Source organism: Diabrotica virgifera, chromosome 7 (genome assembly GCF_917563875.1).
Source record: "Diabrotica virgifera virgifera chromosome 7, PGI_DIABVI_V3a".
In the NCBI taxonomy this organism is placed as follows: Eukaryota; Metazoa; Arthropoda; class Insecta; order Coleoptera; family Chrysomelidae; genus Diabrotica; species Diabrotica virgifera.
Window position 1 is genome coordinate 213901677 of NC_065449.1, and position 18734 is coordinate 213920410.

An 18734-nucleotide genomic window follows, 5' to 3' on the forward strand; every position below is an offset into this window, starting at 1 on the left:
TTAATCTCAAATATCTCGAAAACTAATAATTTTATCGTTAATAATTAATAATATACTCCTGGAAAATGTATAAAGAAAGTAATGATGAAATAGGTATTAAACCATTAATAAATTGTAGATAAACATTTAATAGAAAAACCTTGCTTCTGCAGTATTAATTCAAGATAAAATACAATCTGACAAAAGACAAACCAAAAACAAAAGTGATAAAAACGACAGTGAAAGTGCACAAAAAAATATAACTGCAAAGTGCCCAAGACATTTTTTCTATTTTAATCACACCAACCTTTTCTTTTAAAATATTTTTACTATATCACATTCACATTTATAATAGGTATATTTTGTTTACTAATGACTGTGTCTATTATACAAGTAAAATAAATAATATTTTGAATTAATATCAAATATATTATATATTTATAACTCTTTAAAATTGTTTTCTTCATAGACTCAGTTATATTTATAAATAGGCCCTCTATTTTCCAGCTCAGCAGTGTTGCCACATGTAATTCAGCCGACTATGGTGGAAATAAAATTGAGGTAGTAAAAAATGCCTACCTTTTTGACAATGACGTTAATAAAAGTTGCCTGTCAAAGTCAACATTTTATTTTTAATCACGTTTGACTGTTGACTACATACGGACGGAGTACAAAATCAAACTGGTAGTGCAATGAGTAATTAGTGTTGTGCTAGTCAAGTTTCAGATCGTTACGTTTAATGTCGCAATGTCACATGTACCTAAATTTAAACTAAACTAACACGTTATCGTTCTGATATAAATAGTAAAAGTCAGAGTTAATTTCATCAAAAGAAAACATGAAGACACATCAGTCGAAAGCAATACAGCGGATAAGGGCTGATAGTTTCAGTACTATCAATGAAAAGGCAGTTGATGATATTTCGTTACAGTTCTTCTATAATCCACATACAATTACCCTTTTACTAATATCAATTGCGGCGCTTATTTATTTTGCTTTTGTCAGGTAAGTCATTTAATTTTTTTCAAAGACATTGATTCATTTAAAATTTTTATTTTGATTGTTTTTATAATTTTGTTCTACTGGATGAATTATTGATAGCCGAATATTTACCAGTAACCTATTTAACAAGAGTTATTACTTGAAATCAATAATCAAACCAAATTTTTATTTAATTTAGTAGTGAACTAATATTTTGCAAATACCTTTATTAAAATAATTATTGATTTAAATAGTATGTGTAAGGTATATTTTTATATCTATAAATATTCTAATACTGTTTTCCTAACACTACTACTATTTACTACCGTAATAGCCACAACTATTTAGTTATCTAGTTCTCTTTTCCTTACTTCTGTTGGAGTATATCTCTCTCTTTACTTTCACTCCAACAGAAGTCTTTTTTTGATTTTGTTTCACTGACATTAAGTTAAGTTTTTTCTTTTTCCTTACTTCTGTTGGAGTTTATCCCTCTCTTTACATTCAGTCCAACAGAAGTACTTCTTTTTGTTTCACTTTATATAAATTACATTCAATATTTTTATACTTTTTCCATACATTTCTCAACCACTTGAGTTGCATTGTTTTCTGTCCAAGACTTTTTCTTTTCAATTCTCAATATTACTTGTTTTTAAGTCTTCATATATAGACTGTCCTTCCATCTTTTTCTTAATTTACCTTTTCTTCTTTTTTGTATTGGCTTTTATGATACTACCATTTTCAGCATTCTTTTCTTTCACATTCTTTCAATCTGTCCTAAATATCATAATCTCTGTACTTTGATTGCCGTAGTTATTTGTGATTCGATATATATATAGTTCATTAACCTTTTCGTGATGTGTTTCCCGACTTTTGTGGTAAACAAGTTCATTAGTGTAAAATTTAATAAACAAGCACACAAGATAAATGTTTTAATAAATATTTATAAAAATGAATATAACGTTTCCCGCTCTGAAGTACATTTGATGCAAGTGAATATATGCGTCTCCCGCATATGAGGCAGTTTAGTCCTTCATTATTCCTTTTTCTCCATTGGCGATCTATTTTCATACCTCCATATATTGCTGTCTGTATTTTCCTCTCCCATCTTTCTAAAAGGTGTACCTATTTCCTATTTCTGATTTTTTAAGTACCCATGTTTCGCATGCATATGTAGCTGTAGGCCTAATAACTGTTTTATAGATTCCAATTTTTGGTTTTTATTGAAATATATTTGGAATTTATTAATGATCGCAATGCTCCATACTTTTTGTTTCCTTTTGCTGTCTTTGCCTTTATCTCCTCTTCTCCATGTCCCTTTAACACTACCATAGTATCTGCTTAAAATGTAATGATCTACATCTTTCTATGTTCTTCTGATCACTAAATTTTCTCACAGTCAAACCTCACTGTGGTTTTGCACTGGTTACTCAGAAAAATTCTGGTTATGACTGTTGAGATCTTTTTTCTTGTTTTTTAAACATTACAACTTAAGCAATTTTTGCTAATATTTCACCTATATTGAGAAGTTTCTATAATTTAATTATTCTACCAATTTAAAAATACAGTATACTGATTTTGTATTTCCATAGATAGTTTAATCTGACTTTGAATGAAAAATGCCACCATGTGTTACACAACCAAATTTCATTCTAGAAGGAAATTCACACCGAGAGTGCAGTACAGCTAAGATAGGGCAATATATTTCTAATGGGGAATAAACGCACAGGGTTGTCTGTCTTCATCAGTTGTTGATTGCTCTCTCAAGAGCGTCGCACAGGAACTGTGGCAACATTGAATGTGTATTCCTATCTTAGCCATACTGCACTCTCAGTGACTATTTCACATTAGTAGCTAAATATTTTCTTATTCATGGTATTTCTTATTTTCCCTAATGTATATTCAGTACCTACCTATATAAAATTGTATTTTGGACACCACAGAAAATAAAGAATTCATTTTGAATTTGGAATAAAGATAGAGTTATTAAAAAACTAAAATGCCACAAAAATCTTGTAGAACAATATTACAATGTTTTTTCAAAGACATTCATTTATAATTATTTTGTTTGTTTTTATAATTTTGTTCTACTGAATGAATTATTGATAGCTGAATATAAAATTTACCAGTAACCTATTTAACAAGACTTATTACTTGAAATCAATAATCATACCAAATTCTTATTTAGTTTAGTAGTGAAGTAATATTTTACAAATACTTACCTTCATTAAAGTATAGTAATTATTGAATTTAAATAATATGTGTAAGGTATGTTTTTATATCTATAAATTTCTAATACTGTTTTCCTAACACTACCATAATATTTATTTTATTTATTAAGCTCAAGAGGGCTTGAAGGCCTAATTTTTTCATTACAATTAAGTATTGTTTACATTGATTTATACAAATTACATTTAATATATTTTATACTTTTTCCATATATTTCTCAACCACTTTGTTCTATTGTTTTCTACCCAACTCTCAATATAGGTCTCGACCCAGCGTACCAAAAAAAGTTGATTAATAGCAAGCTGAAGATTTGTTAATAGCTTAAGGGTGTCTAGTCGGACAAACTTTGATGTATGGGAACACTGGAACAGGGGAAGTTTTAATTGTGGAACAGGTTAAAAATTTGGAATGTCATACTACGAAAACCTCACATGTATTTTGTCGGACAGAACTTCCAATTGATTTGTTACCCTTTCATTCAACTCTCATGCAAAAATCAGACTGATATTCATCACCAACTGGGCATTTTAATAGTGTGACACGTAGAACATGTCAAATAACAGGTATTACATTGGTGGTAAATAGCAGTCTGATTTTTGCATGAGTTTAATGAAAGGGCAACAAATCAATTGGAAGTTCTGTCTGACAAAATACATGGGACGTTTTCGTAGTCTGACATTCTAAATTTTTGACCTGTTCCACAATTAAAACTTCCCCTGTTCCAGTGTTCCCATGCATCAAAGTTTGTCCGACTAGACACCCTTAAGCTATTAACAAATTTTCAGCTTGCTAGTAATCAACTTTTTTTGGTATGCGGGATCCAGACCTATATTAGTTACTTTTTTGTAAGTCTTCAGATATGCTGTCCTTCCATCTCTTTCTTGGCCATATTTTCTTCTTTTTTGTATTGGCTTTCATGATCATACCATTTTCGACAATATTTCCTTTCCCATTTTTTCAATGTGTCCTGAATATCGTATTGACTGTGGTTTGATTGCCATAGTTATTTTTATTTGATTTCAAATTTGATTTCTAAAAAGTTAAAAGAATATGGATTGGCCACTACTCCATACATCATACATCACAACCCCAAAGACTTTGAACTATTGAATCATACCTTAGCAAAAGTCAAATCATTCCTAAAACCAGGCTCTCTCAAATTATAATCAAGCAAGAGAAAAGTAAAATTTTGTGAAAAAAAAATATTTATTTTAAATTATTTAGTCTAGGCGCCAAATAGAGGTCACTGTGTCCTTTTCAATTCTGATGGACAAACTCAACGGTTTCTTATGGATTTTTGGCTGCTGATTACGAATTTTGAGGGTGGATTTTGATCCAAGTGGTAAAAAAATTGTTATAAACAATTTAATTGTTTATAAGGCTCTGGCTCATAAACTAAAAGAGATAAAAAAGAATGTTTCAAATAAAATTTGTCCGTTAATAAAAAACGAAGAAAAAATCGTTTACTAAACTTAAATCCAACAATTAGAACCCAAGAAATTGTAACATTAGTGCACAGTGCAAATTGCAAAATAAGTATTTTTCGAAGCTTTATCGATCGTAAATCGGCTTCTGCGCATGCAAATGAACCTTAGAAGGTCTCATTTTAAAGCTTCATTAATAGGCTTCCAAACAAAGTTTGTTAAGTTACTTGATCTTCATTTGTTTTAAAGTTATACCCATATGAAGTAATAATTTTCTTAAAAAAATTGTACATTAATTTTTTTATAAGGGTTTAAAGCAAATTTAAGCTATAAACATTTATACTTTAATTAACAATAATGATAGAAGAACTCAAAAGGAACATTTTGGGCTTACGAAAATGTTTTGTAAGTTTATTTTTGGCCAAGATATCGATATTTTAATAGTGCGCTCTGAGGCGCAAGATCGGCTCACCGCGTAAAGGTTCACGCGCTAACTTCTCGATGCAAATTATAATTTCTATGTATATATACGTTATCTTCATTTTTCATTTTTGAAGATCCTAATAAAATTTTATCCTATAATTCTTATAATTAAATCATCATACTGTAACCTCGGATCACCTTTCATTCTATTTACTTTGTCTTCTATGTTTTGTACTAAATGAGAAAAAACATTAAAAACTAATATTTCAGAAATAGAACAAAGTAAGTTGATATTATTTATTAATACTATTTTTACAAACTTTTTGTTTCATGCATCTGAATCGAGATATACAGGGAACCTCAGTTTTTTTACATCTGCATAAGTTCTTAGAGCAATTTTTACAGTTACATGGTGGTACTAAGTCTGTTCTTGTACGCAGTAAAACTAAAACTTTCTGGGGCTTCAGAGTCTTGTTATCTATATTATATAGATATAATCTATATCATATAGATATCCAGTGGATAGTGGATAGTATCCATATAAATTGGATCTAGTTCTTTTGCAGCATCATCAAGGCACGTCAATTGTGTGTATGCCGCCACAACATAAATGCTCGATTTATATGCAATGATGATGCTGCAAAATAACTCGATTCATTTTTGTATGGATATCACATATTGGCTCATTTTCATGCGTAGAAGCCGAGTTACGATCGATAAAGCGTCGAAAAATACTTGACTGTGAGCCAATGTTGCGCCTCATAGCGCGCCATTAAAATATCGATATCTTGACCAAAAATAAACTTACGAACATTTTCTTAAGCTCAAATTATTCCTTTTGAGTTCTTATATCATTATTGTTAAATTAAAGTATAAATGTTTACATCTCAAATTTACTTGAAACTCTTATAAACAAATTAATGTACATTTTTTAAAGAAAATTATAACTTCAAACGGGTATAATTTTAAAACAAATCAAGATCAAGTAATTTAACAAACTTTGTTTGGAAGCCTATTAATGAAGCTTTAAAATGAAACCTTCTAGGGCTCATGTGCATGCGTAGAAGCTATGTTACGATCGATAAAGCTTCGAAAAATACTTATTTTGCAATTTGCACGGTGCACTAATTTTACAATATCTTGAGTTATAATTGTTGGATTTAAGTTTAGTAAACGTTTTCTTCTTCGTTTTTTATTATCGAACAAATTTTATTTGAAACATTCTTTTTTATATCTTTTAGTTTATGAGCCAGAGCCTTATAAACAATTTATAACCAATTAAATTGTTTATAACAATTTTTTGGCCACTGTGATCGAAATCCACCCTCGAAATTCGTAATCAGCAGCCAAAAATCCATAAGAAACCGTTGAGTTTGTCCATCAGAATTGAAAAGGACACGGTGACCCCTCTGGCGCCTAGACTAATTTAAGCAACTTGCTCAGTAAAAAAAAACTATTCACAAATTAAAAAAGGTCAATTTTCTTTGATTATATATTGCAACTTGATAGATTTGTATTTACTGTTTTTGAAATAATACAATTATTGCTTCGATTTTAAGCCCTTTATCTTTGACACATCACAGATCACACATCATTTTTAAAGGATTCACTTTAAAATTTGTTTTGTCATAATTTTGATTTTTATTCTTCCAAATTTTAAATTTCTTCATATTGACAAACAAAGACCTGGTGCATTTTTGAAAAAAAAAGGAGGTGCCAACTCTGGTGTTCTATGGGTTGTAGGACATTGTATTTTCTTTAATTTTAGATTTTGAATAAAAATAAATTAACTTACTACATTTTGGTGCATCTGAGTTTCTTTAAATGTTTATAAACTTAAAATCACAGTACTTTTGTAAAGCTGTTTTACAATAACTAGCATAAACTTTTAATCATTAAATTATTATTTAATTTGATAATATAAGCCTTTCTCCTCAATTTGGTGCTTTCAGGATTCATGTAGACCCAATAGTTTAAGCATAATAACATAGTAGATAAAATATTTCTGGGATAAACAATTTCAATTTTGCAGTAAGTACTAGGTGAATCTTATTGAAATGATTATAGTTGAATAATTGTGATATTTTCCCTATTCTCACCTGAAATTAAGTTTTTTGTACATTTTTAGAAAAGTTAATAATAATTATTTTCAAAAATCGACTTTTGAAGCTGTTTTTGCAATAAATCAGCAAAAATGAACAAAATGAACTTTACAATCTCCAATTTTAAAGAATTTTCTATACTTTTTTTAGTAAAATTGTGAGTTTTCCATAAATTTACTGTTCTTCACCTTTTGTATTTAAAATCAAATAGCCATCTTACATTGTTTATTGGGACCGTTCAAGTTCGGAAAAGCGACACCTGGTTTCATAGCTCGGCAACATTTTTCGCACTTTTAATTATATTGGCCAATCATATTGTTCCTGGTTACTGGACAATTGTCAAGGCCATAGCCGAAACAAATTATAAGAAGAATAATTAATATTAAGGTTATGTTATTAAAAGGTAAACAATTGTATGTAGTAAATAACATTAGTTATTAAAATGCAGTACTGCAAGCACAATACAATTAATTAAATTTACTTTTATACATATAATAATATTGTGCATATATTGCATATCATATCAATATTGTGGAGCATCATATAATTTTCTTCTTCATTGACATTAGATATGAAATATACGTCAATTTAACAATTTCAATTGACAATTTAAGAAAGTTGCAAGATTTCTCCGCTATTCGCGCACGATCGTTTCAGGTCCGTGAACTTAGCCCGAAAAAGTCGGGAAAAAAAATGTGATCGATGGCATTCGATTGTCCATTGATTGTCCACGTTTGTCCACCATTTTATTTCGTTAGTCCACCCATCAATTCTTTTTTATAAACAAAAATTTTTTTTCGGGCTAACTTCACAAATCCACAAATTTTCGAATATTTAAAAAAAACTCTTGCTATATTGTTTGTCCATCGTTTGTCCATGTTTGTCCACCACATAATTTTTTTTTGTCCACCCTCTGATATTTTTAAAATAATTTTTTTTATATATATAATATATTGCTTACGGATAATAGGACCGTATCGCCGAAAAAGTACTTCAGACATTAGAATGAATGTTTATGCGGGAGCAGAATCTTAACTACCCATTTGTCTACACCCTCGCAGCGTTTGTCCAACCCCTTAATGTGCAAAACAACCCCCTTGAAGACTTCAATTTATTTTTTTTAATTCTCAACCCGGGCCAAATTCACGTCCGCTTAAAAACGCATTTAAACGTTATTTCAGGTTCAGAATCACAACTACCCGTTTGTCCACTCCTTCGCAGCGTTTGTCCAACCCCTTAAAGTGCGAAACCAACCCCCTGCTATTTGTAATTATTTTTTTTATTTTTTAATTCGGGCTAACTTCACGTCCGCTTAAATGCGTGTTTAAACGTTAATTCGGGGGCATCATCTCAACTTCACGTTTGTCCACCCCTTCACAGCGTTTGTCCAACCTCTTAAAGTGCGAAACAACCCCCCTGTTAATTGTAATTATTTTTTTATTTCTTAATTCGGGCTAACTTCACGTTCTCTTAAATGGGTATTTAAACGTTAATTTGGGGGCAGAATCCCAACTGCACGTTTGTCCACCCCTTCACAGCGTTTGTCCAACCCCTTAAAGTGCGAAACGACCCCCCTGTTAATTGTAATTATTTTTTTATTTCTTAATTCAGGCTAACTTCACGTTCTCTTAAATGGGTATTTAAACGTTAATTTGGGAGCAGAATCCCAACTACACGTTTGTCCACCCCTTCACAGCGTTTGTCCAACCCCTTAAAGTGCGAAACGACCCCCATGGAGATTGTAAATATTTTTTTTATTTCTTTATTCGGGCTAACTTCACGTCCGTTTAAACGGGAATTTTAACATTAATTCGGGTGCAGAATCACAACTATCCGTTTGTCCACCCCTTCGCAGCGTTTGTCCAACCCCTTAAAGTTCGAAACAACCCCTCTGTTAATTGGAGTTATTTTTTTATTTCTTAATTCGGGCTAACTTCACGTTCTCTTAAATGGGTATTTTAACATTAATTCGGGTTCAGAATCACAACTACCCGTTTGCCACCCCTTCGATGCGTTTGTCCAACCCCTTAAAGTGCGAAACAACCCCCTGTTAATTGTAATTATTTTTTTATTTCTTAATTCGGGCTAATTTCACTTTCTCTTAAATGGGCATTTAAACGTTAATTTGGGGGCAGAATCCCAACTACACGTTTGTCCACCCCTTCACAGCGTTTGTCCAACCTCTTAAAGTGCGAAACGACCCCCCTGTTAATTGTAATTATTTTTTTATTTCTTAATTCGGGCTAACTTCACGTTCTCCTAAATGGGTATTTAAACGTTAATTTGGGGGCAGAATCCCAACTACACGTTTGTCCACCCCCTCACAGCGATTGTCCAACCCCTTAAAGTGCGAAACGACCCCCATGGAGATTGTAAATATTTTTTTATTCCTTTATTCGGGCTAACTTCACGTCCGTTTAAACGGGTATTTTAACATTAATTCGGGTGCAGAATCACAACTACTTTATCGCACTTTAAGGGGTTGGACAAACGCTGCGAAGGTGTGGACAAACGGCTAGTTGTGATTCTGCTCCCGAATTTAATGTTAAAATACCCGTTTAAACGGACGTGAAGTTAGCCCGAATTAAGAAATAAAAAAATATTTACAATCTCCATGGGGTTCGTTTCGCACTTTAAGGGGTTGGAGAAACGCTGTGAAGGGGTGGACAAACGGGTAGTTGTGATTCTGCACCCGAATTAATGTTAAAATACGCGTTTAAACGGAAGTAAAATTAGCCCGAATTAAGAAATAAAAAAATAATTACAATTAACAGGGGGGTTGTTTCGCCCTTTGAGGGGTTGGACTAACGCTGCGAAGGAGTGGACAAACGGGTAGTTGTGATTCTGCACCCGAATTAATGTTAAAATACGCGTTTAAGAGAACGTGAAATTAGCCCGAATTATGAAATAAAAAAATATTTTCAATCTCCATGGGGGTCGTTTTGCACATTGAGGGGTTGAACAAACGCTGTGAAGGGGTGGACAAAGTGTAGTTGGGATTCTGCCCCCGAATTAACGTTTAAATACCCATTTAAGAGAACACGAAGTTATCCCGAATTAAGAAATAAAAAAATAATTACAATTAACAGGGGGGTTGTTTCGCACTTTAAGGGGTTGGACAAACGCTGCGCAGGGGTGGACAAACGGGTAGTTGTGATTCTGCACCCGATTAATGTTAAAATACGCCTTTAAACGGACGTGAAATTAGCTCGAATTAAGAAATAAAAAAAATTTTTCAATCTCCATGGGGGTCGTTTCGCACTTTAAGGGGTTGGACAAACGCTGTGAAGGAATGGACAAACGTGTAGTTGGGATTCTGCCCCCGAATTACCGTTTAAATACCCATTTAAGAGAACGTGAAGTTAGCCCGAATTAAGAAAAAAAAAATTACAATTAACAGGGGGGTTGTTTAGCACTTTAAGGGGTTGGACAAACGCTGCGAAGGGGTGGACAAATGGGTAGTTGTGATTCTGCACCCGAATTAATGTTAAAATACCCGTTTAAACGGACGTGAAGTTAGCCCGAATAAAGAAATAAAAAAATATTTACAATCACCATGGGGGTCGTTTCGCACTTTAAGGGGTTGGACAAACGCTGTGAAGGGGTGGACAAACGTGTAGTTGGGATTCTGCCCCCAAACTGACGTTTAATACCCATTTAAGAGAACGCGAAGTTAGCCCGAATTAAGCAATAAAAAAAATTACAATTAACAGGTTGGTTGTTTTGTACTTTAAGGGATTGGACAAACGCTGCGAAGGGGTGGACAAAAGGGTAGTCGTGATTCTGCACCCGAATTAATGTTAAACTACCCATTTAGGAGAACGTGAAGGTAGCCCGAATTAAGAAATAAAAAATAATTACAATTAACAGCGGGGGTTTTTTCGCACTTTAAGGGGTTGGACAAACGCTGTGAAGGGGTGGACAAACTTGTAGTTGGGATTCTGCCCCCGAATTAACGTTTAAATACCCATTTAGGAGAACGTGAAGTTAGCCCGAATTAAGAAATAAAAAAATAATTACAATTAACAGGGGGGTCGTTTCGCACTTTAAGGGGTTTGACAAACGCTGCGAAGGGGTGGACAAACGGGTAGTTGTGATTCTGCACCCGAGTTAATGTTAAAATACCCGTTTAAACGGACGTGAAGTTAGCCCGAATAAAGAAATAAAAAAATATTTACAATCTCCATGGGGGTCGTTTCGCACTTTAAGGGGTTGGACAAACGCTGTGAAGGGGTGGACAAACGTGTAGTTGGGATTCTGCCCCCAAATTAACGTTTAAATACCCATTTAAGAGAACGTGATGTTAGCCCGAATTAAGAAATAAAAAAATAATTACAATTAACAGTGGGGTTGTTTCGCAATTTAAGGGGTTGGACAAACGCATCGAAGGGGTGGACAAACGGGTAGTTGTGATTCTGCACCCGAATTAATGTTAAAATACCCATTTAAGAGAACGTGAAGTTAGCCCGAATTAAGAAATAAAAAATAACTACAATTAACAGGGGGGTTGTTTCAAACTTTAAGGGGTTGGACAAACGCTGCGAAGGGGTGGACAAACGGATAGTTGTGATTCTGCACCCGAATTAAGTTTAAAATACCCATTTAAGAGAACGTGAAGTTAGCCCGAAATAAGAAATAAAAAATAACTACAATTAGCAGGGGGTTGTTTCGAACTTTAAGGGGTTGGACAAACGCTGCGAAGGGGTGGACAAACGGATAGTTGTGATTCTGCACCCGAATTAATGTTAAAATTCCCGTTTAAACGGACGTGAAGTTAGCCCGAATAAAGAAATAAAAAAATATTTACATTCTCCATGGGGGTCGTTTCGCACTTTAAGGGGTTGGACAAACGCTGTGAAGGGGTGGACAAACGTGTAGTTGGGATTCTGCCCCCAAATTAACGTTTAAATACCCATTTAAGAGAACGTGAAGTTAGCCCGAATTAAGAAATAAAAAAATAATTACAATTAACAGGGGGGTTGTTTCGCACTTTAAAGGGTTGGACAAACGCTGTGAAGGGGTGGACAAACGGGTAGTTGTGATTCTGAACCTGAAATAACGTTTAAATGCGTTTTTAAGCGGACGTGAATTTGGCCCTGGTTGAGAATTAAAAAAAATAAATTAAAGTGTTCAAGGGGGTTGTTTGGCACATTAAGGAGTTGGACAAACGCTGCGAGGGTGTAGACAAATGGGTAGTTAAGATTCTGCTCCCGCATAAACATTCATTCTAATGTCTGAAGTACTATTTCGGCGGTAATGTCCTATTATCCGTAAGCAATATATTATATATATAAAAAAATTATTTTAAAAATATCAGAGGGTGGACAAAAAAAATTATGTGGTAGACAAACATGGACAAACAATATAGCAAGAGTTTTTTTAAATATTCGAAAATTTATGAATTTGTGAAGTTAGCCCGAAAAAAATTTTTGTTTATAAAATAGAATTGATGGGTGGACTTACGAAATAAAATGGTGGACAAACGTGGACAATCAATGGACAATCGAATGCCATCGATCACATTTTTTTTTCCCGACTTTTTCGGGCTAAGTTCACGGACCTGATCGTTTCTCGTATCCCCTCCAAGTACTTGCACACGGCGAATAAGTAAAAAATGAGGTTCAATGGTTTGCATATTTTGTTTGTTACATACTGTTATCACCAAATTTATCAGAATCAGTTGTTAGATTGTTGTATCACAGAGTTTCTTGGGAAAATCTTTATGTCCCTGTCTACTATTCTTCAGTGTTTTCCCCAATCTTTTCTACTCACTTTTGTTAAACTTTATGTATATCTAATTCATCTCTACTCTAAGCAGTTCTTGAATAAATGGGGTTCACTATTTTATTGTTTTTTTTTCTCTCCTTTACATTTCTTGACATGTTATTAGTATGTTTAAAGCAAAAATACTTTAAAGCTACTTTAAAAATAGCTAAAGCTACTGTAATTAAAAGTGTGAGTAAATCCAAATGACCCTTTTTCTTTTGATAAATTATTGTAAATCCTATGGCAAATAAATGTAGAATATTTAAGTACTTACAGTTCAATTTCATGTTCATTCCAAATTTTGACTCTTAAAAATATAACTGATAAGGTATCACTGACCCGATATATTTTAATGTAAATAACAAACCAAAATTTGCGGCCTTCCAAGGCCTTCTTTCTTAAATTGATTTAAACCAATAACTTTGAATAAAAAAAATTAGAAATCAGAACATTAAATTTTATTTTTTGTTGTGAGAATTTCTTATCAAAATTAAATAAAAACAAAAGATAAATCAAATAAAATTATCTTTTTACTCGACCCCAGATGCTAAGGTGAAAAATAAATTATTTATCTACGTCAATTTAAAAAATTATAGTGTTTTGAATGAACTCTTTTGCTGTGAAAAATTAGATAGATAGGATATATCGAGATCTTCAAACATTATCATTATTTCTGCGTTTTTGTTGTTTACTTCTTCTTCTACATGACTCTGTCTGTTTTTTCAATGTGCCTCCAGTAAGTTGTCATTCCATCGTTTTCGTGGTCTTCCCACTGATTGTCTTCCTATTGAGGAACCGTCTCTCGCCGTCCTTACTACTCTATTTGTTGTCATTCATGTTATCTGGTCATTCCATTCTACTCTTCTGTTGTTTACTTAGAAAGAGAAATAAATTTTTTATCCCTTTTGGTTTATACAAGTTAAAAAACTCTAACATGAAGTAAAAACCACTTCTATGTAATAAGTATATTTACAAATTTTTTTTAAAATTCCAATGGATTGAATAAAATATTACCAATTCAGAACGTTTTCAGACCTATCAGTCCATTCATCAGTGAATTCAAAAACTTGCTAAATAGCCCCAGAACCAAACAATGGTTGTAATTAATTAAATCTACATTATTTTGAAGTAATATTGAAAAGGCTAAACGCCGATGTTATAAGATATAACCTCCGGGAACATGGTGAAACCCTATCACGAAACTTAATCAAGCATCTTAGGTTACAACATTAATTACAACCATTCTTTGGTTCTGGGGCTATTTAGCAAGTATTTGAATTTACTGATGATGGACTGATAGGTCCGAAAACGTTCTGAATTGGACATATTTTATTCAATCCATTGGGATTTTTAAAAATTTTTGTAAATATACCTATTACATAGAAGTGGTTTTTACTTCATAGAGTTTTTTTACTATATGGTATACAGTCAACCTAGGGAATTACCCCTTTTTAGTTTATACAAGTTACTTAATACATATATTTAAGCGAACCCGTAATTTGGAAAAGGATATTAGTCACACTTTTTTAAACATCACTCTTTGGTGCCATTTTATCTCTTGAAGGGTTTTACATGTTTTGTGTGAAAAGGACCCATCTTCACATATGTACAACCAAGGGAGGATCCAGAGAAAATAAGAATACTTTAATAACGATAAGTTTTGAATGTCTTTATGGCACTCAAAAGTGTGTGAAAGTGACTTAAAACTCACCATTTTAACATTAATTTTCAAAAATTTTCCCACGGACCCCCCAAGAAAAGTTCTGTGTGAGTCTTTATTCATTTATTGACAGTAGACCTTGTCATGATATGAATTATTGAAGATTATTCAAATTGAACGATTTTATTCATCTAAATCATCTGTATTTTTTACGGTCTTCAAAAGGTAAAAATAATACAGGGTGATTTATTTGAAATAAGAAAATTCATTAGATTTCATACTTGAAACGCCTCAAAAACTCACCATGTAGATTGAACCAAAAGAAAAACGAAAGCACTATTTTAAAAGTATACAAAAAGGGCTTTATTTTTGTTTTGTAAATAGGTTTGTAGGTGCTTTTGAATAGATATATTCTACAGTGGTTTTAAGTCAGCATTTTAAAGTCCAAAAACACTATTATTTCGCTCATTCATTTTTTTTGAAATTTCGCCAAAAAGTCATGACACCTTCGTTACTTTTTTTCGTTCAGTGTTAAGTACTAAAAAAAATGGTTCCAAGAGTGTGCGCTTCGAATATCAAAATCAATGTTTTTTAGCATCAGAAAAGAAGATATTTTCTATGGAAATCGATAAATGTTTAGATTTTTGGTAAGTTGTCGTGTTTTTTGCAGATAACTAAACTATTTCGATTTCGAAACGTTTTTAGAAACGATTATGTAGATACCCTTTTCGACATTTTCAATAGATATGCTATTATAATTCTTGTTAAAACTATCTAAATTCAAGGATTCATTTCGAAAATTGTTTGGGAATTCCACTATTAATGTTAATATTTTTCTTGTTCTTTGAAATTACGATTGTATATTACTTTATGCATTCCCATTATTGTTTCTATGAACGGTAATTTATTCTTATCGTTTCTTTAAAATGGGACAAATTAGAAAAACAATTAATATCGTAAATATTTGTTATAGTTGTAGGAATTGACATTTTATCAATGGTTTCTTAATTCTTGTGTACTAGCGTAAATGATAATTTGTTCTTAGGAGATTATGTATACAAATAAACAAAAATTCCAGTACATATTAGTGGATTTTATGAAAGTCATCAGAGAAAGACGGCTTATAAAATGAGTTAAAGTTTACGTAATATCCTGATCATCACCAGGATTGGTGATAACGGGCCTGCAAGGTATGCACTGCAGGCGGACACAACTAGTTTTGCAAGCGGGCACCTTATACCCTAGCGCCAGGACTGATCATCACTTTCTCGAAAATCCTTTTTCGCTCAAAAATCCTGTTCTAGGATTCTTCTCCATTCTGATCTGTTTCGTGCTTTTTTTCACCAATTTTTTATTTTAATGTTTATGAATATGATGATGTCCGAATCCTGATATATTTTGTATATGTTCAAAGTTGTATAATCTTCGTCAAATTGTATTATTTTCTGTGTTTTTTTATATTATGTATTTTGTATGATTTTTTTCCAAAGGTGACTAATAAGGTTTCTCACTTTTAGAGATGTCCAGATTTCTAAAGCATATGTGTACCTATATTATTTTGTTTCGGCCTACCTGATTTTTAAGGGCACTATTTTGTGCGGCTAGTTCTTTTTCATTGAATGCCTCTATTATTTCTCTTCTTGACCTTGCGATTATGGTAAGATCTTCTGCAAACGCTAGTATTTGCGTACTTTTATTAATTATTGTTACTCGAAGAATGACTGTTGCGTCTCGTATTATTTTTTTAGCATGTTTCTAGTACAAAAATCGGCTGAAAACATAATGGTAAGGGAGCAAAGTATGCTAAATGTGCAGACACTCGAGCGCTTTGGGGACCTATTGGGTTGTGAAGAGTAGGTCCCAAAAACCAAAAAAAAGTTAGATAAAGTTTTCCATTTTAGTGGGCGCTTGCCATTTTTTAATTCAATTTTTCATTTCTATCCATATCTATCCATAATTCGAAAAAGTGTTTCGAATAAAAGTTACTTATTTTTACGTAAGGAATCCAAATCTGCAATAAAAAATGAGGGCTCCTATTTAAGATTTTAAAGTAACCCCCTACCCCACTCCTGTGGGGGGTTGTGTTTGGTGCCATCCGATAGATTTTTCAAAAATATTAAATAAGTGTATTTTACAGTTTTTCGATCTGATGTTCATTTCGCGAAATATCACGGGATTCGTATTTAAAATATTAAATTTGCCCCCCACCCCTATCCGTGGGAAGTCGTGTTTGGTATCATTCGATAGATTTTTAAAAAATATTGAGCACATATTCTTTAGTTTTTCGATCTGTCATTTTTTTCGAGAAATATTCGCTTTTTTCTTGTGAAACTTTGGGGCTCACCCATTTCCTTACGCCCGGCTCAAATCGTCAGATTTTTTAAATATACACTCTTTTGCATGTACTTAACTTACCTTATCTTAATCTGACAATTTCGAGTTTTTTTAAGGATAGATTTTTTTTTCCGGCCCCCCTTAACGAACTCCCCTGTGTTATGACCCAATATATGGTAGAGGTACACCTGGTTCCAAAAAAAACTGATACGACTCTTGACGCGTATTTTGTAGAAAATTGAGCAGTGTATTTTGAAGGATAAATACTTAATATTTACATACTGTCAATGTCACTGCCAAATCTTAAAATTTGTCAGATAGCTTATTCTGTTCCACGGTTATTAGACTTTATTATTAATCTTTATTATTAATACTTTCTCCGCAACTGAGGGTATCTTATCAACTGTATTGTTTTTAAACAATAGATGATAAAATAAAAATATTGACAGTTCAAAAATGTGAACATTATCGCATTGTGTGTGGCCTAAGTTTGGGCTGAAAACTGAAATGTATTACATTTTTACAAAATTTTGGAATATGTTTAATTACGTAGAACAATTTTAACAGTTGTTTTCAATACAGATTTCAATCATCTACAAATAGTTTCTAATGTCTTTTGATGTCAAATAATTAGGGAAGCTGGAATTCAACAGTTTAAAATTTTACATTGAGTTAATGCAAAATTGTGACGCATGTCAAAATTCTCAATGTATTTTAATAAATATTTTTGAAAAATTTAAACTCAGAATGAAAGACTACATTATTACCGAGGGCTGAAAGTCCCTGAAAACTTCTATAATATTTATTTTAATAAGTTACAGGGCTGAAAATAAAAAAAAGTGTGATATTTAATTTCAAATATTTCATTCAATAGAAACTACTTGTTTATTCTAAGGGGCTTTCCGCCCTCGGTAATAATGTAATCTTTCATCCTGCGTTTAAATTTTTCTAAAATACTTATTAGTTTTTTCATGAATCAGTTGTTTGTTGTTTGTTTATTTTATTATTTGTCTGTCATAATCAATATAATGTCAGATCAATCAAATACACTGCTCAACATGATCAAATCTTACTAAGAGTCGTATCAGTTTTTTTAGGAACCGGCTGTACATCTGCAGTGTACCAGGTTTTTCCCCATATGATAATCTGACGCGCTCGAGTAACTGCAAAAATCTCCGCTTGGGCTCCCCTACCATAACAAAAATTGAATTTTTCAATCATAAATAAGTCTACAGTGCTAGTCAAAAGTCCGTACCCCCCTCGTATCTTTTGAACGGTTATACTTATAATAGTGAAATTTGGAGGGAGAAAATAAACGGATGTAGGCGTCTTAACTAGTCATGACAGGTGACGTAATAGTGACAGATGACGTTGCAGCGCCACCACGATAGATAATTTTAAATGGGACCTTATGGCAAGTGATACCTCGTTTGAAAGGTATTGAAAATACCTATTCAGTCATACTAATTATGTATGAGTTTAAGCTAATTTTGATGAATAAATGAAATAATATAAAATTGTAATTTCGCATTTAATTAATAAAAATTCAAACCTCCGCCTATGATTACTTGTCAAAAGGGTTGACGTTGACGTAAAAACTATTAGAGAACTGAAAAACGTGAACTTTTTTGACAAAAAAACCATAGGCGGACATTTGAATTTTTATTAATTAAATGCGAAACTACAATTTTATATTTATTTCATTTTTTAACCAAAATCAAAATCAATTTATATCCAAAAAAATTAGTATGACTGAATAGGTATTTTGAATATCTTTCAAACGAGATATTACTTGCCATAAGATCCCATTTAAAATTATCTGTCACAGTGGCGCTGTAA

At 32.3% G+C, this 18734-nt stretch overlaps 1 protein-coding gene across 1 annotated transcript in view; it reads left to right on the top strand.

Moving 5' to 3' along the window:
• The first annotated feature begins 625 nt into the window (after window positions 1–625).
• Window positions 626–18734, top strand: part of LOC114331204 (phosphatidylserine synthase) — a 57091-nt gene continuing 38982 nt past the window's right edge. The window contains exon 1 of the mRNA XM_028280699.2: window positions 626–984. Coding sequence (XP_028136500.1) covers window positions 818–984 — 167 coding nt within the window. The 5' untranslated portion in view covers window positions 626–817. The remainder of the gene's footprint in view (window positions 985–18734) is intronic.